This window comes from Callionymus lyra, chromosome 11, assembly GCF_982586985.1.
Source record: "Callionymus lyra chromosome 11, fCalLyr1.hap1.1, whole genome shotgun sequence".
NCBI lineage: Eukaryota > Metazoa > Chordata > Actinopteri > Syngnathiformes > Callionymidae > Callionymus > Callionymus lyra.
Window position 1 is genome coordinate 5,331,708 of NC_141828.1, and position 25,580 is coordinate 5,357,287.

At 39.4% G+C, this 25,580-nt stretch overlaps 2 protein-coding genes across 2 annotated transcripts in view; both read right to left on the bottom strand.

Moving 5' to 3' along the window:
* Window positions 1-9,029, bottom strand: part of sptbn1 (spectrin, beta, non-erythrocytic 1) — a 105,808-nt gene extending 96,779 nt beyond the window's left edge. The window contains exon 1 of the mRNA XM_087801952.1: window positions 8,915-9,029. The gene's annotated coding sequence lies outside the window, so the exon portion shown is untranslated. The remainder of the gene's footprint in view (window positions 1-8,914) is intronic.
* An 8,816-nt stretch (window positions 9,030-17,845) lies between these two features.
* The window catches only part of acyp2 (acylphosphatase 2, muscle type), an 8,440-nt gene continuing 705 nt past the window's right edge, over window positions 17,846-25,580 (bottom strand). The window contains exons 2-4 of the mRNA XM_087802675.1: window positions 25,168-25,184; window positions 22,760-22,869; window positions 17,846-18,585 (exon numbers count right to left, since the gene is read on the bottom strand). Of these exons, the coding sequence (XP_087658801.1) occupies window positions 18,471-18,585; window positions 22,760-22,869; window positions 25,168-25,184 (242 nt within the window). The 3' untranslated portion in view covers window positions 17,846-18,470. The remainder of the gene's footprint in view (window positions 18,586-22,759; window positions 22,870-25,167; window positions 25,185-25,580) is intronic.

Sequence of the window (25,580 nt, forward strand, 5' to 3'; positions counted from 1 at the left end):
ATCTCACCGATGCAGCCTCGCATCAAACACATTCCACTACACAGCAGGTTCCAGTCCAGGAACTCACCTGTCACACACCGACATCAACACACACACACACACAAGGACACACACACACAAGGACACACACTTTCATGTCCAGAACAATGAACAAGGAGTCGCTTTAGAAAGTGTTGTTGACATTATAGACTGCATTTCAAACAGAAAACTCAGTATTGTGTTGTTGAACCAATGAATCCTGACACATCCCAGGTAGAGGCGTTTGAAAATATTGATACTTTGCTGTTGAATATTGATTATAGTCATGAAATTAAAAAATATCACGATGTCAAGGAAATGATTTAACTTTTTTTTTGTGCTCTTCAAATCATATTTAATTTTACCACCGTTTTGATATACAAATGATAAAAAAAATACTGTGTTCATACAAATTAACTATATTTTTATTTGTTCATTTTTGTGTTGCAATAAAGCTTTTGTCCACCGCAGCAAAAGGAACATTGGAATCCCACAAGACCCTGCGTTGACTGAGGACGAGAGGATACAGTCGACTCCAGCAGCTTTTAAAGCTGATGTTTGGACATATTTTGGTTTGAAAACAAATGAAAGCAGTTACGACTTCATCAAGAGTCTTGTGGTCTGTAAATACTACAACACCAGAGTCAAGTTCTGGATAATACTACAAATACATATTGTTACTGCACCATCACTGTATAATGTATCGTTGACCCTGTATCGTGACACGCATCGTAGATCAACCGCTAACTTTTTGTGCTGCAATAAAACTTCCGGCCACTAGCAGTCATTACGCTTTCCGCAGCTGAAAGAAAGAATGAGATCCCAGCGATGACTGGGGACGAGAGGATACAGTTGACTCCAGTGGCTTTTAAAGCTGATGTTTGGACATATTTTGGTTGAAAGCAGTAACAACTGAGGACGAGAGGATACAGTCGACTCCTGTGGCTTTTAAAGCTGATGTTTAGACATATTTTGGTTTGAAAAACAGATAAAAGCAGTAACGACTTCGTCAAGAGTCATGTGGTCTAAGGGTTTCACATATAGTACTCATTCCCACACTATATCACACTATATCACAACATATACTCTCGACACCATCAGATTCCTGCCGACTCACGCCTCTAACCCTCAGCGGTTTGATCAGAATGACTTCAAGTGTTGCTCGGTCACGATGAAACTCAAAGCTCAGCACTAACTCCAGCTCACGTTCACAGCCATCATCCGACGGTTGCGACGCGTGTGCGACCGAAATAAAGACCTCCTCTGAATAAAGACCTCCTCTGAATAAAGACCTCCTCTGAATGTCCACTCGGTCAAGGGCGAGCAGCTCCTCCCCCCCACAGTATCATCTATCGCTGTGATGTACGTCAGTGTCTCGGGGTATTAGTGCAGAAAGAATACACCGGTGTAAATCCCGGACGAGCCAGTGAACCCGGTTCCCTCCGACACAGCAGATCACGTCTGGATCCAATGAACGATCTTCACTGGAAGACGAGAGTTAAAGCGTTTTTCCATATGTTGTGGAAGAAGAGAAGGAACGTATTGATCGGGAGGACGTTGTGTGCTCTTTCCATGCATACAGCATAACACAAAAGCATGATGGCATCGGGGGGTTGCATGACGAGTCTCACCCCCGGGACACAGACGAGAAGGGTGAGGTCGATGATGTAAGCCCCACCGTTGCTATGGCAACATAAAAAAAAAAACACAATGATGAGTTCATGCGACTGAACACGATCCTGGAGAATAAGGACATTTATTTCTCAAAATAACAGTAGAAAATGTAATGTTAATTGTTAGTCGACGATAATGTTGGATTTTCTTACCTTTATTAAGGAAATAGTTTCATTAATTTAACTTAATTAAAAGGATTTCTATTGAACCAATCAATTAATCTCTATAAAATAAACTCTTTTCTATCCGAGATTTTCCCGGCGGCGAGATCGAAAAACAATATGAACAGAAAAACAGAAGAGCTTGTGTTCGGGACAGGAAGTCCACGAGTTAAAGCCACAGTTCAATCCTCCTTGTTCAATACGCGTCGCTAACCTCGAGGGTCGGTTTCTTAAATGTTCCGGAAGAAACCGCTACTGACGCCTCGAAGGTCAAGGGATAGAAAATAAAACTACTGGATCCGAACATAACAGTAGGAGCTTTATGTGACGCAGACAGATGGCGGATCGGCTTAGTGTAGATGATGCTCGACGTTCATGGGATACTTTCATTTTTTACATCACTCACAACAGACAAGGTGGCGTAGAAACACCAACCTTTAATCCCATGTGTCAAATATATCGTTTTATTTGAGCTTTTTATAGTAAACAACACGTTTTCTTGGTATTAAAACACAATTATTCAACTTTCCTTCAGTCGGTTATGGTTCAGTTTTTCACAAATACTGAAGATTGAAAACTTAAATGATCGACAGAAAGTTGTAAACAAGTACAATGATTCAAATATGACAAAAGTTCCCTTAATACAACGACTTGAGTCTCAACTGGACTTCCTGAAAACACACAGACTGTTGACTCTTTGTCATTTTAATGGTAGCCATGGTGACCACCAGAGGTCATAGTAGGTCAGAGGAGAATATATTTTTCCCTTTCAGTATACAAGTAAATAATGAATGTATCTACTAATGACTTCTATACAAGAGGTATCACATTGTCCATCTTTGCACAACAACATTGCTTCAGTAGCAAATATAACAAATATAATCTAAGAAGCAGGTGAAATTGTTGCATTTGTGTCTTTGCTCTGCTGTGTTTAACTTAGTTTTGTGCAAATAGACGAAGCTGTGAGCCACGAATCAAGAGTCTCTTCACTTCCATTTACATACTCAAGGTTTAGTTTGGAGGTTTGAACCTTAACATCTCACGTGATGCAATGGGGTCTCGGTGGTTGATGATGTTTGCAGATGACGTAGTGATGATACGCTCAGAGAGACCCGAAGGCTTGAACCTTTTAAAATAACAAACATTTTAACGATTAAACTGGAAAAACTTGTTTCAAGTAAAATATGCAACTTGTTAACATCAAATACTACATCATTTCAATTCATTTGGGAAGTTTTTCTTTCTTTCTTTTTAAGAAGCCTGAGGATGATGTCAAGTTTCTGGATTGATATTTGTTTAACACTATTTAACTACTTTCACCCCCGTTTGACCCTGTTGCGCAAACACACACACACACACCCGTACACACACCCGAGTTTGAGTTTGCAATTCTGCTTTTTTAACGTTTGTCAGAGTCAAGTGGTGTTAAAAAGCACAATGAGGCCAGACATGGTTTGAAAGTCACTCTAAGAAGTCGCTCGTCTGATACAAATGTCAACTAGAAACAGATGTTGCAGCATTACATCACTTTTCTGACATTTCCAGTCATGGATTCTCTCGTAGGATCGGTTTAAAAATTGTACAAAATGAGATCAAAATGTTCCACGAATAGATCCGATTCTATGCATATGTCACAGTACAGATTGGAATCTAGTAGGATCTGGAATCCTACTAGTAGAGATTGGAATTCCAATCCATACTAGTACAGATCCTGCTACTGAGCTGGGATCTTAATATTGATACGCGTATTTTGATGTAATCTGAATAGTGTTATATAACACTTAACAACAATTAGAATTGGAGATTTCGGAAAGATTGGAATTCCAATATTCAAATCCCAATACAGTAGTAGAATTCCATTCTCTCCTAGTAGGGATTGGAATTCCAATCTGTACTAGTAGAATCTGGAATCCTACTAGTACTGATTGTGATTACAATATTCAGATCCCAGTTCAGTAGTAGGATTCCAATCTCTACCATCAGGATCTGGACTCCTACTAGTACAGATTGAAATTCCGGGATTCCAGATCCTACTGTATTCCAACCTGTACTTTGACACATACATGTACACAGGAGGACAAATGAATAAATATCGATGAAGAAGGTAAGCAGACATTTTGTGAGGAAACCACAGTAGTTTTAACTCATCTGGTCCAAGACTTGAAAGCGGCTTCACATCAGTTTAGGCGAACAGATGTCGGCCTAATTTAGCTCCGTTCACACGACTCATAGTAACAACCCACTTGTTTTGGGAAGTGGGTCAAATTTCTGCCCGGGCGGTCTTAATCCGAAGTGCAGTTTGAGGTCACTGCACGTCGCTAATCAATGAGCCGAAAATCAATGAACCAGATCGACATTGATCCGTCGCCATTCTGGCTCTTCACATGCTTAGCTCCTCTGGATTGATCGGAGCAGATCATAACCAGACGACGGATGAAGGAGCCGCCATTAACCACCGGCGTCTGCTGAGAACGTGCCTGGAGAGTGGCGTAGAATACAGTTTATACTTCCTGCTTCACATTTCCAGAACTACCAGGCTCTAACTTTGAGGCAACTTAAATAATAATATTTTTTTTGCAGCCACTAGATGGCGCTTTCTGGTACTGCATTAGACAGCGTTCAAATTACAATCTCATCTTCGCCGCGTCTAATGTTTCACTTTGTCCATTAGGACGAACGACGACTATCGAACCAGACGGTGATGGGCCTGAAAACTCGGAGGCGGATAGAAAAGAGTGCTTTATTGATCCCGCGGAATAATTGACGAGTTAAAATACACCGTAGTCGTGTTGTTGTTGAACGACATAGTTGCTACATCATCACAACTGAAAAAAACCAACAACAAATCTATACATTATGAAACAAACAATATCAAAAACTTTAACTTTGGAATTGAAAGAGTTATAAACACACGTACATGATGGTTAGTAGTAGTTTGTAGTAAACGTTCCTCTACGCTGATGATGTAACGAGTGATGTTAAGACCGTAGGTGTCGGGCAAATAATTGGATTGTTTGGAATGTTTAAAGGGCGACTCCGGATACGAGCGTTCCCAGTGGAAGTTCATTTCCTGTGCGCTACACAGTAAGTGCACGGACGCTCCGGCCGGGAGAGGATTGGTTTGGAATCTGCACTTGTGGTCTGAAGGTTGTGGAAGATGCAGTTACTGTAAAAAGGTCCATGTTAAGAGCTTCTCTATATTTAGCCGAAGCTTCGCTGCCGGGAACAAAAAAACTCTCGTTCTATCCTTGTTTTTGTGTCGCACTGTTCTACTTCCTATCTTCTGGACGTTTTCCAGAACATTCCTCGCCCTCTCCTCCTGCCACAGAGTACGAATCCGCAGCACTTTATCTACTCGTCTTCATCCCTCCATCATCATCTCTTAATTGGGTTTGTGTACTCATGATCCACCCTCTCTCCCTTCAGAACCGACTCCTCACTCCCAGACATTCCTGCCTCCCGTCATCCATCGTTCCTTCTCCAGCATCTCCAGGGAGGCTCTGGCTCCTCGACTCTGAGGAAATGGATTTCTCTTCCTCCTCCTCCCTCGGCTGAACTCTCCCAGCTTAAGTCTAAGCCCCTAAAAGTCGTGCGCTGGGAATACATTTAGGCTTTTTTATGGCACAGTTTCTCATCCCGATTGGTTTTTCAGCTCCGTTTGCCTCGTTTCACGCGAGACGTTCTCAGTGATGAAGTCGCCGCTGACGCCGTAACGTGAGCTCAAAGCAGCAAAATAAAGAATAAAAAATTAAATTTGCTTCTAAACAAAACTAATTCCACCAAAAGAAAAAAAGAGTTTTCATGCAGATGCTAGAACTTGAGTTCAGTGTCCATTACAGCAGCTTCACACTCGTTTACTTTGGCAGGAGACGAGAAAATGTTTTGTTTACAAGGTCAATATTGATCGAAGCCAATAGTTCCGAGCAAATCCAGTTGGAAGGAGTAAAAAAAATAACAAAGACTTGACCCGTTACATGTTAAAGATGCAGAGAAACGAACGTTCCTGTCGAACTCCAGCTACAAAAAAAAACATCTTGAACGAGTGAGAAGTGTTTTTGACGTCCGGTCAGAATCATCAGAGAAGAGGAAGCCAGTTTACCATCGTGAGTCTCTGCAGGAATGTCAGCCTAAGGCGATACCCGACCACCATCAGTAAACAACCGTGAGACGCCGTCAATGTTGTTGAACGTCAATCAAAAACACCGTCTCTTGAAAGAGCAGGTCCAGGTGAAGATGGTCTACAGACCGTACAGGTGTGTGGACGGAGAGACTTCTGTCTCACATCAAGTACACCGCAGGAATAAGAAGTACTAAACATGACTCCACCAGAGGCTGACGTAACAAACCATTACCAGCTGCAACCTCGAACTCAACACACCAGGAAGATCCTAACCTTGAAGTAAACATGTTCAAAAACACCATCGGTGGAAGATTCACCTCCACATGGTTTACTTGTACACTTGAGCTGTGTCTCAAATCTTCATACTTGGTACTTAAACTAAGTATTTTTAGTGCACAAGTGCGTCTCAATTATTAGTATGTGAAATGTAGTGCTCCATACACACTAAATTGTCACTAAAACGCCCACAAAACTGAGTATGGATCGATGGACACTTTCTACACTAAACGACTCCATCTTAGTGACGTTGATGTTGTACACAAAGTAACGTCATATATAAACATACTTAGGATGACACGTCTTCGCTGCTGATACCGGCGTAAATATTTCACCAATATTTAGTTTCTCATATTCCATGATACAAACCAAACGTGCTGCCAGCAGGTGGCGATAGTGTTCCTACAGCTGGTTGAAATCATGGTTAAATAGTAGTAGAAGAAGAAGCTGTCGCGTCATTTCCTGTTAGTGTGTAGCAGCAGAGTTTGATTTGAGACATACTATCTGTGGAGAATTAGTTACTAGTTAGTACGTACACTATCCTGATGATACTAACCAGTGCACTAAGAGAAGTATGTGATTTGAGACACAGCCTTGTTTTTCTAAGCAGGTACAATAAGCAGCTAGGAAGTAGGTTCACTAGGTTGTATCTGATTATTACTCACTACCCTCATAATGTACTGCAATAACAAAAGTGTCTTTAATAGAGAAAGAACCGTTTAAACTGGTAAACGAGAGGAAAGGTCAAGTGAACGCAAACGATTCAAACCGACAGAAGTTGTTAAACTGACTAAACGCTTCTTTGAAGGAGCAACGTTTTTATTTATTTATTTAATACACAGTTCAATGCACCGCCCTCTACAACATCCTGTTCATAGTATGTATTTGGTGGAGGTTGTGAAAACAGCCACATGTACAAAACTAGGCAATAGCCATTGAAAAATCATTCATTTCCTGCAGCAGGAAATATATTTTGTTATTCCTCCAGACAAGCCACTCCCAGGTTGAGCTGAACCTTGGTCTGTGGCGTAGACTATAAATGTAACTGACCTAGAAGATATAGTAGAGCAAACGTGTGCGTCGTACAAATGAGTTTTGGTCGATAATTATTTTGAAAACTAAACTTAAAACGGGATTTCTGTCGCGTTTACGATAATATTCCTCGACCTGCTCGAGCCAATGTTTCGTCAATGAAGCTCATCGTCTTAAGCTTCGCATCATTTTTAAAATCACACAAAATGATGACGTAATAATGGCTTCACTCCTGTAAGCTCACCCCGCTTTGTTTATACATCGAGTCCCTTGGAGGTAGAGACTTCAGGGGATTGATGACGCGCAGTGACGAACCTCCATGTTTGACCGATCACAGCATGACCATGTTTTACACTCATTACTTTAAAAAGTTGCTCTGAAATCTGGGCGAACGAGAGGTTACGAGAGTCCACGCTGACGTTATAATGGCTTCACTCCTCCAGCCAGCCCGCTTTGTTTATACAACGACTCCCTCGGAGGCGGAGACCGATTGATTTCTCCACTATAGTCTTACTTATACTGTAAAGTGTCTCAAGATAACTTTGTTATGATTTGACACTTTTAACCGAAATCCAATCGATTGATGACGCGCAGTGACAAACCTCGTGCTTGACCAATCACAGCGGAGTGGGTGTGGTTATGGTCAACGACACACACTTAAAATCTACACGTTAGTTTAGCTTTAAACTTGTGTTTCGCATGAACGTTGTTGGGTTTAGAAAACAAAAAAAATCCATTTATGCACCAAAAACCGAAGTAGGATCTAAACTTTCACATCAATGTTCGGTTTTAAGAGAAACGATCGTCACGTCCGACGAGTCGACACCTGGGTGACACTTTTAAGATCTTCAGTCAACAAGTTGACAAATGTTCCCCCAGTTGGTGCATGAAGTGGAGGAAGAGGAGGAGGAGGAGGAAGAAGGAGAGCCGAGATTGAGCAGAAAAAGTGATTAGATAAAAGGGTGGAGATAAGAGCGAGGGAAGGAGAAGGAGAGGTAAAAGGATCAGATTACATAATGATCCACAGGATTCAAACTGCGCAAAAAAAGATGTTTAAAAAAAAGCCTTTAAAGCAACAGAGACAGTGAAGAACACAGCAGTGATATAAGAGAGTTTGATGTTTAAAAAATGATGCTTTAAGCAACAAACTGGAAGAAGATCCACAGAATAAAGTGAAATATCGACCAATAGTATGAGTTTAAGGCTGGTTTGGATGAAGGTGGAGACACTTTAGTGGAAGATCTGCAGGAGTAGATCCATTATTGTGGGGTTTGGTTGAGGCTGAGGTCAGCACAGTCGACCACGCCTGCACCACCTTCATCATCATCATCATCATCATCACTTCCACAGCCTCATGAAACATCAACACAACCATGAAACATCAACACAACCATGGAAACAACACAAAAGCACCTTCATCAGAGAAGATGGAGACACAAGTTCAGCAACATGATGGACACACGCACGAACCCCTGAACCCCAACCAACGCCCCGAGGCTCCATGTTTTCAACCCGATGATGGCGTGTTTTCACCCGGGAAAAAAAACGCCACCGGTGCACGCGCCTTCCCGCGCCCGTGTACACGAACAATGAAAACAAACACGTCGCACGCGCGCACGCGGCTCGGACTCACCCGCGGGCGGACAGAAGCTCGAGGTCCCGCTCGAAGTGAAGGACGGACGGGAGGCGTGTGGAGGCTCCGAGGCTCGCAGGGAAACAAGGCAGCAGCACTGAGACCTAAATCCAGAGACCCTCCTCCCCCTCGCCCCCCCCCTCCTCGTCCAGCGGCCCGGACTGCAGAGCCTGGTGCGCTCGGTTTATTCACCCGAGAGGCGCCGCCGGGGCTTAAGAATGACAAGGCTGCTTGAGATTAATAATATTAAAGTTAAAATGTGTTTGTCTCAATGATACTTAAAATACTATGAACAATAATTAAGTAGATGTTTTTTAAATTAAATTCCAGTTATTTTTAAACAAAAATAACTGCCCTATGTAAATAAACAATTTGTAATTTGTTAATTGTAAATGTTATCATATTTATGTTTATTTTTTATTATATAATGTTTGATGTTGATGTTGCACAATCGACCAAAACAAATTCCTTCAAATTATCCACTAATAATGGCACAAATAAATAATTCTGATTCTGATTTAATAAAACTAAAAATATAAATGAATAATTTACATGATAACGTTTTTTTTTAATTATATATTATTTATTATATATTATATATTTTATTATATATTATATTGCTTTAACCTTCTTTTTCCAACAGAGTCCAGGACAAATCTTTGTCCAGGACGTTGAACTGTTGCTGAGGTTAATATAGTGTTTACACAGTTAACTGTGGAGACACGTATTGTTGCTTTGGTAAAATAATAATAATAAAATTAACATTTGAAGGCATTAGAGTTACATGTTGCAATGTTGTTTAGTCTGAAACACTTTTGCAACATGACATCTAATAAGAAGAAGAAGAAGAAGAAGAAGAAGAAGAAGAAGAAGAAGAAGAAGAAGAAGAAGAAGAAGAAGAAGAAGAAGAAGAAGAATGTGTGGTCAAGAAATAATACGACCACAAGATAATTTTAATATTTTAATGTATTAATGGAAGTTCAACCCATTATTCTGGGGCTCCTTTGTGTTCACATCTGTGATTTGAGTGTTAAAAAAATAGAAGTAAAAAATGTTGGTTTATGTCTCTTTTTCTTTAGGTCCACAAGGTGAGAAGGTCATCCATGAGATGCTCAAAGTAGAACCAATGCTTTTCCAAAAGTTTAGTTGTCTCATATATATTTTCGGTAAATCTTCTGGACACAATCCTAAACATGTATTATATCGTCATAAGTTTCTTGTTGTGTCTCTAATATTGACATAAAACTATGATTTGTATCACGTGACTTGTGACTTTGCAAATTTCAAAAAACGCTTTATCTGCGTCTACATTAGTCACGTCTCCGCCCCGCCGGGCTGCCGCGGTTCTGCACCGAGCTCCCCCCCCTCCTCCTCCTCCTCCTTCCCAAATCTGTGGGAGGAGGAGAAAGAGGGAGGAGGAGAGAAGAGAGGGAGGGAAGGAGGGAGAGTCTGCAGAGAGGATGATGCATAACAGCATGAGCGAGGAACTTCAACATCACTTTCCCTCAACATCCCGAACGGATCCGTGTGTGTGTCGCCTTTAAGGGGAGTCACTGCTGATCATTAATGTGCTTTCACTGTCACTGTGTTTTCACCTCTGAGGGTTCATCAATGTGGGACATGTTCACTGTTTGTGTTTTCATCTCAGTGTCTCCACAAACACACATGTGAGACATAATAACAACAATAATGATGAAGGTCGATGATTGAAAACTGACAAATGTTTATTTTTATGGTATTTTGTGTGTCTTTGTATGTGCTTTGTGTGTGTGTGTGTGTGGGGGGGGGGGGGGGGGGTGGGTGTGCGTTTGATCATTTTGTGAGCACTTAAGTGTGTTAGCCTTTGTGTTGTGATGACTAAGGCATTCACCACAACACTGGATGAATTATTAATGGCTCTATATGATGGACAATAAAAAGCATATTTTTCATAATAAAACATGAAAATATAACTAAAATTGCTGCATTTCTACATAAATAATAGTATTTAATATTATTTATAAAAACAAATCATTGCTGTGAGTTTATAACCATGTTGTCACGTCACGATAATCATCGTTGACCCCGAAACGATGCCCAAAAGATTCAAAATACAGCTGTGTATTAATGCTCAGAATATAATCTGGACTGGTCAGTTGTTTCAGGCTGACACACACACACACACACACACACACACACACACACACACACACACACACACACACACACACACACACACACACACACACACACACGTGTGTGTGCAGAGGATTATCACTGGGTTACCAGACACTGTGTAGAAATGTTCTTCCCAGCAGAGCCATATTTGTTCCTGAGCTGGAGACAGAAAACTAAAGGTCGGAGGTCAAAGGAACAGATTCTCATCATGCAGCAGCTGCAGGAGACGAGGGTTATGACATCACTTCCTGTTTGTATTTTATGTTTAAAATGAGTGGAAAAAATTAAAACATACATCAATTAAATGTCACTTCATTTATGTAAGACACAGACATGTATTTTTTAATTCGCTAACTTCATTTTAAATTCAATTATCTGTTTATTTACATGAAAATACTTCCATTGTACTCTCCAAATGAAGTATAGACTGTAGTTACCATTTGTATTGAGAGTTTTTTTTAGAGTATTTAAAGTTGCAGGATTCATTATTATTTATTTAATTAATCAAATGTAATTAATAAACATCAAATTATGTTAGAAATATTTTAAACACTGTAAAAAATAAATAAAAATATCTGCTCGTTTATATTGATGTGTTGCTTTGGAAGAGTTTAAAGAATAACATTGAATATTTATTTTTTAATGTGTTTCAAGTTCTAATGATACGATAAAAAAAAAAATCTCATTTTGCAACTTTGTGTTAAAATCATTTTAAAATCGTTAATATTTCTATTGTGAATTACAAACACAATTGCTGTGTCTCAAATCACATACTACTCTTAGTATACTAGAAGTAAGTATGCATCAGTTTAGTGTACGTACTAACTAGTACGCAAATTCTCCACAGATAGTATGTCTCAAATCAAACTCTGCTGCTACACACTAACAGGAAATCACATGACAGCTTCTTCTTCTACTTCTATTTAACGATGTTGTAACCAGCTGTTTGAACGCTATCGCCACCTGCTGGCAGCACGTTTTGCAAGTTTGGAAAAAGAAATAAAGCAAAAATATGAGAATCGAAATATTTGTGAGATATTTAAGCTGGTATCAGCAGCGAAGACGTGTTTATCCTCGTACTGCTGCGGAAAATTAACCTGTAAGTATATGAATATATATGTATATATATATATGACGTAACTTCGGTTTAAAACGTCACTAAGATGGCGGCTGTTTAGTGTGTTTAGTGTCCATCGAACCATGCTCAGTTTTGTGGGCGTGTTAGTACGCCAATTTAGTGTGCATGGCGCACAAAATTTCGCATACTTAGAATTGAGACGCACTAACGCACTAAAAATACTAACTTTAAGTACGCTAGTATGCGATTTGAGACACAGCAAATGTCTTGTGATTTTATTTTGACACACTTCCTGTTTTGTGCTACTTGTTTGAATAATTAAATGATTTGTAAAATAAAACAAATGGAATATATCTGTAGCGGTTTTTCCCAATGTCATTATCTCCATGTAGGGGGTGCGGGGGAGGGGGGGTGTGAGGGGAGGGGGGGGTGTGAAGGGGGGGGGGGGTCTCTAATGCAAAGCCCACCCAGGATGTTGTCGCTCCAGCTGTTGTTGTTCTGCTTCCGTCAATAACATCTCCGACCATTAGAGTCTCAGCAGCTCCAACCACAGCAAGGAAATGTATCAGGAGCTGAATTTACTCTCGGCTGATTCAGCATCAGAGCTCGTGGACGGATCGATGAGGAGAAACATTACTGGAGGTTTTATGTCGAACCCAGTCATACAAGAATCTGCAGCCAGGATTCTGAGCCGCTCTAGTAGAAGAACTCACATTTCTCCTTCAAACTCTTCACTGGCTGCTCTAGTAGAAGAACTCACATTTCTCCTTCAAACTCTTCACTGGCTGCCAGTTTCTTTCAGGATCATTTTAAAATTCTGGTTCTTACTTTCAGATCTATTCATGGTCAGACCTTCCATCAGTGATCTGATCCAGACTTACACCCCAGCTCGGGCTCTGAGGTCTGTGGATCAGAATCTACTGATGGTTCCTGAACTTCAGGACCAGAGGAGAGAAATCCTTCCAGACTGTTGCTCCTAAGCTTTGAAACCATCTTCCCTCCGCGACAAAAACACAAAAATAAAAACACAAGAAAGAACTGTAACCCAAGAGAAGAATGTACAGGAACTACACACCAACGATTATAATCCGGCGCCTGTTGCTGCAGGAGAGGTGGCTTCAAGCTCTGCGATTGCATGACGAGCTGCAGCTGCCGTCACATCAACAGGCGCCGTACACAGGTTTGGTCCCATTTGCTATTAGACACTTAATCACTTTGTGTAAAACAAGACAAAACACTGTAGGCTCATCTCTGAAAGTACTATCGTAAAAAAGTACTACCACAACTTTTCTTAATAGAGTCACGGCAGGAGCAGGAAGTGAGAAACAAAGAGTTCATGATCCTGGATCAGAACCAACAAGCTGGTGCAGAGAGAATGTTGCGTTAGAAGATCGTGAATTTAGAAAAAAAAACAATGTTCAACATGTTGCTTAGCAACCGCTCTCTGCACCCACTCAGGTGTGTGTGTGTGTGTGTGTGCGTGTGTGTGTGTGTGTGTGTGTGTGTGTGTGATGAATCAGAGTGTGTGGGACGTTCAAGTGCCAGTCATATTCTGAAATAAAAAGTAGACCCAGAGATCGGAGGAAGAACTTCTCGACCAGACGGAGAGTCGTTGCTATGGCGACCACGAAGAAGTTTGTGTGTGTGCGGAGGAGGAAGTAGAGGAGGGGGGGGGGGGGTCCGGTTCGAGGGGTGGGGGGTCAAGGCTGCTGGAATGTTTCCAGCTGGTCCCGAGTCAGCCGAGAGTGGGTGGACGGTGCTGTGGAGGAGGTTCTGTTGTTATTTGCAGGAATGGAAATGGGTTTGTTTTTTCAGAGGCGCTTTTTGACAGAGAGCAGGCTCAGAACCAGGACCAGAACCATCTCCCGCTGGGTTTTATTTGGACTCCAGGAAACCTTGAGTTCAGGCTCAGACAGAAGCAGGAGTGAATTCTGGGTATTGTACGTGTGATGTCGTGACCCGGATGACCCGCGGAAACAAGATGTATTGGAGCAAAAACCCGCTTGTTGAGTTTAGAGTCGCTAGTCTGTGGTTTTGGTCGAGAGATTTGTGTCGTAAAGTTTTAAAAAACACACGGAATAAGGAAAATAAATGCATTTTTAAATGAAACGTATTTACGTTTATTTAACATTTATGTTTCATGGAATTGATCCTGAAAGAAACTGGAAGTGAAGAGTTTTAAGGATCATAGAAATGTGAGTTCTTCTACTAGAGCGGCTCAGAACTCTGGCTGCAGAGTTTTGTATGAACGGGTCGACATAAAACCTCCAGTTTCTCCTCATCGATTTGACCACGATGGAAAATAGTAACTTTAATATCTTTACATTTTAAGCATGTTCTGTGAGTTTATGGCTCAAGATATTTTAAATATATTTGATTGATTGATATTTTAATTTTTTCCCATGATTCCATTGAATAACAGCAGTCCTTATTTAAGAAAAAACATTAAAATGAAAACCAAATAAAATAAAAAATGTAAGTAAACAACGTGAAATTGAAAAAGGAGTGGAATTTAAATGGAAATATGTTTTAAATAAATACAAAAAAAACACTTTTATTTACCTTCGTTTCACTATTTTTTTCCACATTGGTAACTGTGGAGCTCCTGGTGCGTCACATCCATTATCGTGAAACACACACACACACACACTCACACACACACACATTATCATGAAACACACTCACACTGCACCATGATGTCCATTATGTTCACACACACACACACACACACACACACACACACACGCACACATTATCATGAAACACACTCACACTGCACCATGATGTCCATTATGTTCACACACACACACACACACACACACACACACACACACACACACACACACACACACACACACACACACACACACACACACGTACACACACACACACACTATCACGAAACACACTCACACTGCACCATGATGTCCATTGTGTTCACACACACACACACACACACACACACACACACATGCACTCACGCAAACACACACTCATTATAAGTTCCCGATAGTGTGTGAATGCAACGTGTGTTTTCGAGTGTGTGTTGTTGCATAAGGAACATTTATTATTGAGATAAATGTGTGTGTGAATGTCAGGGTGTGTTGGCACAACAACGAGGCATCAAAATACACACTCTCATGCACTCACAAACACACACACACACACACTCTCACGCACTCACAACAACACACACAGACACTAGTTTTGTACGATTATATTTGTGCATGAAGGTGAATAACAATAACAATCTCGGTGAAACAAATATTAGCTAAAGTGGAGTTTAATGAATGGATTAATCTGCTGGTGTCGGACCAACATGGAAAGTTAATCCTCTCGCCCGCGTTAATCCACTTCATTATCTTAAGAACGGCAGCTTCGCACACGAGCTACGGATCAAGACTCACAACCATCACACCAGGTTGTTGTCGAACGACAGTTCAGAGGCGAGAGTGCGATGATAGTTCATCGACCAATCAGGTCCAAGCTCTTGAAGCTATTCTGTTGAACCTCGACTCTCCTCTCATGTAGTGAATGTTCTTCAAGACGCAGTAACTTCTCATCATGACCATGTTTTACACTTTATTACTTTATAAAGTTGCTCTGAAATCTGGACAAACGAGAGGTTACGAGAGTCCATTATGATGTAATAATGGCTTCACTCTTCCAGCTGTAATCACGCTCGCTTTGTTTATACAACCAGTCCCTGGGAGGTGGAGACTTCTGGGGTTGATGACGTGCAGTGACAAACCTCCATGCTTGACCAATCACAGCAGAGTGGGTGTGGTTATGGTCAACAAGATTTAATCTCCAGAAAAACAAAGTATTTTCAGTGAGCGAAGCTTAAGATCATTTTCTAATGTAAATATTTCAATGAAAAGACAGTTTTTTACAAACACACACTGATGATACAATAGAGTCACACATCACAACAACACACACACACTGATGATACAATAGAGTCACACATCACAACAACACACACACACTGATGATACAATAGAGTCACACATCACAACAACACACACACACTGATGATACAATAGAGTCATACATCACAACAACACACACACACTGATGATACAATAGAGTCACACATCACAACAACACACACACACTGATGATACAATAGAGTCACACATCACAACAACACACACACACTGATGATACAATAGAGTCACACATCACAACAACACACACACACTGATGATACAATAGAGTCACACATCACAACAACACACACACTGATGATACAATAGAGTCACACATCACAACAACACACACACACTGATGATACAATAGAGTCACACATCACAACAACACACACACTGATGATACAATAGAGTCACACATCACAACAACACACACACACTGATGATACAATAGAGTCACACATCACAACAACACACACACACTGATGATACAATAGAGTCACACATCACAACAACACACACACTGATGATACAATAGAGTCACACATCACAACAACACACACACACACTGATGATACAATAGAGTCACACATCACAACAACACACACACTGATGATACAATAGAGTCACACATCACAACAACACACACACACTGATGATACAATAGAGTCACACATCACAACAACAAACACACACTGATGATACAATAGAGTCACAGATCACAACAACAACACACACTGATGATACAATAGAGTCACACATCACAACAACACACACACACTGATGATACAATAGAGTCACATCACAACAACACACACACACTGATGATACAATAGAGTCACACATCACAACAACACACACACACTGATGATACAATAGAGTCACACATCACAACAACAAACACACACTGATGATACAATAGAGTCACACATCACAACAACACACACACACTGATGATACAATAGAGTCACACATCACAACAACACACACACTGATGACACAATAGAGTCAGACATCACAACAACACACACACACTGATGATACAATAGAGTCACACATCACAACAACACACACACACACACACTTAAGTTAAACTTTAAGCCGTGAAGTAACACTTCCAAGTCTAAGCTTGTTGTCATCATGATTTGGTGTTGTGTTCCTTTGTTTAACCCTATGCATTATATCTGGGTCAAGGTGACCTGAAGGCCCGCAAACAAATGTGTTTGTGGTATCCCTAGTGTTGTCTCTGGGTCAAGGTGACCCAAAAGCCTGCAAACAAATGTGTTTGTGGTATCCCTTGTGCTGTCTCCTCGGTCAAGGTGACCCAAAGGCCCGTAAACAAATGTGTTTGTGGTATACCTAGTGTTGTCTCTGGGTCAAGGTGACCCAAAAGCCTGCAAACAAATGTGTTTGTGGTATCCCTTGTATTGTCTCCTGGGTCAAGGTGACCTGAAGGCCCGTAAACAAATGTGTTTGTGATATCCCTTGTGTTGTCTCTGGGTCAAGGTGACCCGAAGGCGTGTAAACAAATGTGTTTACGATATCCCTTGTGTTGTCTCTGGGTCAAGGTGACCCGAAGGCCTGATAACAAACAGAAACTAAGCTCTCATTAATACAAAGACAAGAGGAGATGGTTGAGGCCAATAAGGTTGAAGCTAATGAGGTAAGTTAAGTTGTGAGAATAATTGTAGTTAAAAAGACCTTCTTGACTCTTAGAATGAGAATTAAAATCATCAACTCCTTCAACAAACGATGAGTCAAAGGTCAGATGCAAACTTAGGTGTCATTTATTGTGAAGATGATCCGCTTGAACGTCTGGACAACCAAATAAAACATCAAATGGTAGGTTATAAAGATTAGATCAAGTACAGGAGGTTTGTGTACGTTTGTGTCCACTTACTACACTACAGTTGTGTACGTTTGTGTCCACTCACTACACTACAGTTGTGTACGTTTGTGTCCACTCACTACACTACAGTTGTGTACTCTTGAACGTCCTCCATGTTCAACCTCATGATTCTGCTGTGTCACACTTACGGTTGCCATGGCAGCTGATCGTTGGCTCCTGCTCCGCTGGTTTAATTGGATCACACAGCAGGTTATAAGATCACATGACTTGTTGAGTCACAACATGAAAACAGGGTTGAGTTTGTTGTGTCACAGAATCAAACGGGATTCAAACTTTCCTTCTCTTGAATCTTCTTTCTGACTCTAACCTAAAGTGGAATATTAAGTAAAAAGGTTTTATTAAAAGATTCATGAACATGTGGGAGAAGAACATTATTATTATTATTACTAACATTACTATTGTTTAACTCGGTGTTTGAGTCACGAGGTGAAGCTTGAATGAAACGGGTCAGAAACAGGTCAGAAACGGGTCAGAAACGGGTCAGAAACGGGTCTTGAAGCCCGACATCTCCAGCTTCTGGATGCTCCTCTGGTTGGAGAACGAAGCTTTGGTGATGCGACTGCTGGGACTTCCTTCTGTCCGGAGCCAGACCTTCCTGAGGACGAGTCACAGTTTACACTCAAGGTCATCATTTACACCTTTAACAACATGTGTGTTAATGAAGCTCCTGATGATCTGGGAGTAAACAACATAAACAACATAAACAACATAAACGACATAAACAACATAAACGACATAAACATCACATAAACATGACCATTATAAACACTAAAAGCATCAGGAAATGTGAGGAAAAAATTGATTTATGTAATTAAAAGACTAGATTAATTAGGTTTGCGGATAAAAAACATAAATAAAGACCATTTTACTTCATACTCTATTTTAGATGCTACAAATGACTAAATAATTAATGTAATAATCATTTTTACTTTTAAAATAAAATTGATAAGTATTAGAAGAACAATATTTAATATTTATTATATTTATATTAAAAAAATCTAACTTTTGTTTTAGGTTACAAACTTGAATTATTTGCAGGAATTTTGATTTAAACAGATTTTTTTTAACACAGACTATGTGTTGAAAATGTGTTGACACAAAAAAACAACTCTAAAAAATGGTTTTAGCACGTTAGCTTGTTATTATGTTCATGTTAGCATGTTAGCTTGCTAGTATGTTCATGTTAGCTTGTTAGTATGTTCATGTTAGCGTGTTTATGTTAACTTGTTAGTATGTTCATGTTAGTATGTTCATATTAGCATGTTTATGTTAGCATGTTAGTATTTTCATGTTAGCATGTTTATGTTAGCATGTTCATTTTAGCAAGTTCATATTAGCTTGTTAGTATGTTCATTTTAGCAAGTTCATGTTAGCTTGCTAGTATGTTCATGTTAGCTTGTTAGTATGTTCATTTTAGCAAGTTCATGTTAGCTTGTTAGTATGTTCATTTTAGCAAGTTCATGTTAGCTTGCTAGTATGTTCATGTTAGCTTGTTAGTATGTTCACGTTAGCATGTTAGTATGTTCATATTAGCATGTTTATGTTAGCATGTTAGTATTTTCACGTTAGCATGTTTATGTTAGCTTGTTAGTATTTTCACGTTAGCATGTTTATGTCAGCTTGTTAGCATGTTCATTTTTGCAAGTTCATGTTAGCTTGGTAGTATGTTCATGTTAGCCTTTTCGAGTTAGCATGTTAGCCTGGAGCTGAAATCAAACTCACAACTTTCTTACTGCAAACCTGCAACTTTATGATAAAGCCCATGGATCTATGATAATTTGGGAAGAATTTCCATACCGTGTGTGTGTGTGTGTGTGTGTGTGTGTGTGTGTGTGTGTGTGTGTGTGTGTGTATTTGTGTAAGTGTTTCTGGTGTCGTCTGGTAGATCATTAAAAGATATTGTAACGGATCAAAGCGACGCTGTAGTTCAGTCAGACAAGCACAGAGATGGAGGTCTGTAGCGAGAGACCAGTGTCCTACTTTCACTGGTGACACACACACACACACACACACACACACACACACACACACACACACGCTTCATCATTACTGTATAACGACACTACTGTATCACCCTGAAAACCATGTATTAATGGTTAGTATTTACACGTCTTATCTTATTTTATTTTACATTTGTATTTTAAAGATACATTAACATATATTATTTGTGTTTTAAACACGTTTACATTTTAACTGTTTTTTTATGTTTAAAAAACAAAACAAGAACAAGTTAAATTTGATTCTTTAAAACAAAATGTAATTTTTCAGATTGTAACCCGTTAATCAAACTAAAAACAGTTAAACATTAATTTATTGTTATCTAACTAGTAATGAGTTATCTGTTATCTGACTAGTAATAGGTTAACTGTTATCCAACTAGTAATTAGTTATCTGTTACCTAACCAGTAATGAGTTATCTGTTATCTAACTAGTAATGACTTAAGTGTTATCTAACTAGTAATTAGTTATCTGTTACCTAACCAGTAATGAGTTATCTGTTATCTAACTAGTAGTGAGTTAACTGTTATCTAACTAGTAATTAGTTATCTGTTACCTAACCAGTAATGAGTTATCTGTTATCTAACTAGTAATGAGTTAAGTGTTATCTAACTAGTAATTAGTTATCTGCTACCTAACTACTAATGAGTTATCTGTTACCTAACCAGTAATGAGTTATCTGTTATCTAACTAGTAGTGAGTTAACTGTTATCTAACTAGTAATTAGTTATCTGTTACCTAACCAGTAATGAGTTATCTGTTATCTAACTAGTAATGAGTTAAGTGTTATCTAACTAGTAATTAGTTATCTGCTACCTAACTACTAATGAGTTATCTGTTACCTAACCAGTAATGAGTTATCTGTTATCTAACTAGTAGTGAGTTAACTGTTATCTAACTAGTAGTGAGTTAACTGTTATCTAACTAGTAATGAGTTATCTGTTATCTAACTAGTAATGAGTTATCTGTTATCTAACTAGTAGTGAGTTAACTGTTATCTAACTAGTAATGAGTTATCTGTTATCTAACTAGTAGTGAGTTAACTGTTATCTAACTAGTAATTAGTTATCTGTTATCTAACTAGTAATGAGTTATCTGTTATCTAACTAGTAGTGAGTTAACTGTTATCTAACTAGTAATGAGTTATCTGTTATCTAACTAGTAGTGAGTTATATGTTACCTAACTAGTAATGAGTTATCTGTTATCTAACTAGTAGTGAGTTATATGTTACCTAACTAGTAATGAGTTAACTGTTATCTAACTAGTAATGAGTTAACTGTTATCTAACTAATAATGAGTTATCTGTTATCTAACTAATAATCTAATTCCAGGTGGTGTTTTGGTTCTTTCTCTCTCAGACGATCATGAATAAATCATGGATCAATTTCCAGTTGATTTGAAAAGACGTTGGTTTATTAATGACTGGATGGTTTCGTTTGATTGGTCGAGACGTTTGTTTGCTTCACGAGGGTCTTGATGAGGAAGCGGCGTCGCCATGACGACGCGGAGACCACGCACGCACACGCAGATTACGATAATCGGCAACAGCTGGATCTCAGGAGTTTATAATCTGCTGCCAAAACAACACATTTCCTCGCACGTCCAGCACTCTGGCTGCACTCGCTCCACCATATATGGTCGGCAGTGGTCAGTGGCTGAGGTTCTTTTTATTCCTTTGCTTCCATTCTTCTTTCATGTTTTTTTTTTGTGTTGTTTATCTTTCTGATTCAATCCTCCATCCATCCGTCGACAACACTTTCACACACACGTCACATTCTTCTCTCACTACTAGAGCAACTGCTTCCTGCTTCCCAGGCCAGACAGGAAGTGAGGTCACGGTGAAAGCGGCGAGGAGGAAGGAAGCGAGAGAGTTCTCTTGGAAAAGTGAACGGAGAGAAACGTCGCAGGAGAATATATTTCAAACATTTATGCTTGAGTTTTAATGATGCAGCTCATGCATTCATGACTCCACCCAGCTGTGTGTGTGTGTGTGTGTGTGTGTGTGTGTGTGTGTGTGTGTGTGTGTGTGTGTGTGTGTGTGTGTGTGTGTGTGTGTGTGTGTGTTGCTGATGACAAGATCCCTGGAGGAAATGAAGTCATCTGCTGCACAGAAACTCCCTCATAACATCATGAACAAATAAACATCAACTCTCTTCTTTTTTTCTTACTTTATTAAATGTTAGATTTTCATTGGGATTTATTTGTATTTATATTTAACTTTATATTATATACTTATAACATACGTATTATAAACAGTATACGCTGGATTTTAAAAAATAATATAGAAACAGATAAATATTTGAGGAAGATTCACGTTTTATTCTAGATAAAATAAAATAAAAAAATGTAGATTTAAAAACTATATTCTGGAACCAAAAACATGGTAGATTATAATAGACGTATAAACACAAAGAAAGGTCATGGCGCCATCTAGTGGATTATTGAAGTAAGTGTATCTGATTCTCGACACCTGTTAAGCTCATCTGTCCATCTTCCGTGCAATAATTTATGAATATAAAATTAAACTTTAAACAGATGCTCACATGGTTATTAAGGGTGTATTACTGTAGAGAAATAAGTTAAATCTAAGAGGTATTGCGCAATACATCTGTGAGGATATGACGCTGCAGAAAATGTTGCAATTTTGTTTCTTTCTTCTCTGTGTCTTTACTTTAAGAAAATATTTCTTGAACATGATCTTAAATCACGTTACTCACTCTTGTTGATTAAAAAATGATTTATAATCCAATATAAAAATAATAATACTCACATCTCCTCCACGGCGGCACCGGGACCCTGGACCTGACCCATCACTGTCCCAGCAGACGTGTTCTTCACCCATCCCACCAGGCCCAGTCGTAATCCTTCCTTCTCTGTGTACTAAAGACACACAACAACTTGTCCTTTCAACGGTTCAGACACGAATCTTCATTCATACATTAAGAGCAGTTTTATTTTGAGTTTGAATAGTCAGAATTAGGGCTGCTATGCGCCGAATGACCAGCAGATGTCAGCAAAAGCGCTGGTAAACAGGGACTTGTCAGAGAGTTTGTGATGAAATTGTCGGAAAATATTCTACAAAAGGACGATTCAACGAAAGTGTCCTCAGTTCACTATTATTACTACTATGTCTTGTCGAATTTTAACACTTAAATAGATACACAATCACACCAATCTTTCAGCACATATTGACATAGAACAGCAGTAACTTCTTGTTGGAAGCAAAGACATCGTGACACAAGATAAACATTTTTCAGTTCTTTCGTGATCAATTATTCAGTTTTCTTTGTGAACCTCAGGATGATTTTCGAGGTTCAGTGTAGCATTAGCTAATCTTCACAGCAAACCATAAACTGTAGCCTTTGCTAAGTGACACAAAGTGTCTTGAGGTGAAACTATTGTTTCTCTCAATAACCGACTATAATGTATTCATTCTGGTTATACTTACTGACCTCAATCTGTTGTTATTGTACACGCCATTAAAAAATATGTCAAAATGTTTTAGTACAACTTTGGTAAGTTAAGATGCCGCACTACTAGTCTACATATTATTACTCCACAAGGCTTTATAGTATTACTCTGCGAGGCTTAGTAGTATTACAAAGCAAGGCTCCGTAGTGTTACTCTGCAAGGCTCCGTAGTATTACTCTGCAAGGCTCAATAGTATTACTTCACAAAGCTCCATAGTATTACTCCGCGAGACTAAGTAGTATTACAACGCAAGGCTCCGTAGTATTACTCTGCAAGGCTCTATAGTATTACTCCACAAGGCTCCATAGTATTACTCCGCGAGGCTCAGTAGTATTACAACGAAAGGCTCCGTAGTATTACTCTGCAAGGCTCTATAGTATTACTCCGCGAGGCTCCGTAGTATTACAACACAAGGCTCCGTAGTATCACAACTCGAGGCTCCATAGTATTACTCTGCAACACTCTAAAGTATTACTCCACAAGGCTCTATAGTATTACTCCACAAGGCTCTATAGTATTACTCTGCAAGGCGCCGTAGTATTACTCCGCAAGGCTCCGTAGTATTACAACGCAAGGCTCCGTAATATTTCTCCACGAAGCTCCATAGTATTACTCCATGAAGCTTTGTAGTATTACTACACAAAGCTCCATAGTATTACTCCGTGAAGCTTTGTAGTATAACTCCGCAAAGCTCTGTAGTATTACTCCGAGAAGCTTTATAGTATTATTCCGTAAGGTCCATAGTATTACTTCACAAAGCTTTACAGTATTTATCCACAAATCTCCATAGTATTACTCCGCGAAAGCTCCATAGTATTACTCCATGAAGCTTTATAGTATTACTCCACGAAGCTCCATAGTATTACTCAACGAAGCTATATAGTTTTACTCCTCAAAGCTTTATAGAATTACTCAGTGAAGTCCATAGTATTACTCCTCAAAGCTCCATAGTGTTACTCCGTGAAGCTCCATAGTATTACTCCACGAATCTCCATAGTATTACTCCGTGAAGCTCCATAGTATTACTCCACAAAGCTCTATAGTTTAACTCCGTGAAGCTCCATAGTAATACTCCACGAATCTCCATAGTTTTACTCCGCAAAGCTCCATAGTATTACTCCTTGAAGCTCCATAGTATTACTCCACAAAGCTCCATAGTATTACTCCACGAATCTCCATAGTATTACTCCACGAATCTCCATAGTATTACTCCGTGAAGCTCCATAGTATTACTCCACAAAGTTCTATAGTTTAACTCCGTGAAGCTCCATAGTAATACTCCACGAATCTCCATAGTTTTACTCCGCAAAGCTCCATAGTATTACTCCTTGAAGCTCCATAGTATTACTCCACAAAGCTCCATAGTTTTACTCCGTGAAGCTCCATAGTATTACTCTGTGAAGCTCAATAGTAATACTCTGTGAAGCTCCATAGTATTACTCCACGAATCTCCATAGGATTACTCCGCAAAGCTCCATAGTATTACTCCGTGAAGCTCCATAGTAATACTCCATGAAGCTCCAAAGTATTACTCCGCGAGGCTCCATAGTATTACTCTGGGGTCTGTAGTTTGTCAACACTCATCAGAATATTCTGGTGTATAAAGACTCAATGGCATTTGTGAAGATACTTGCAAAGAAAAGTAAAACAACAAACACCTTCTAACCTGAACTATACTCACTACACACTCCACACGTTGACACTTACCATCCTGAAACACACACCTGTGAAGAAAGAGAAAATAGATTAACTTAAGAGTTAAACTTAAACTTCAGGTGAGTATGTTGAGTGACAGCCAGATTCTAGAAAACTTAAACTTCAAGTGAGTACATTGAGTGACAGCCAGGTACTAGAAAACTTAAACTACAAGTGAGTACGTTGAGTGACAGCCAGGTTCTAGAAAACTCAAGTAAGTACGTTGAGTGACAGCCAGGTACTAGAAAACTTAAACTTCAAGTAAGTACGTTGAGTGACAGCCAGGTTCTAGAAAACTTAAACTTCAAGTGAGTACGTTGAGTGACAGCCAGGTACTAGAAAACTCAAGTAAGTACGTTGAGTGACAGCCAGGTACTAGAAAACTTAAACTACAAGTGAGTACGTTGAGTGACAGCCAGGTTCTA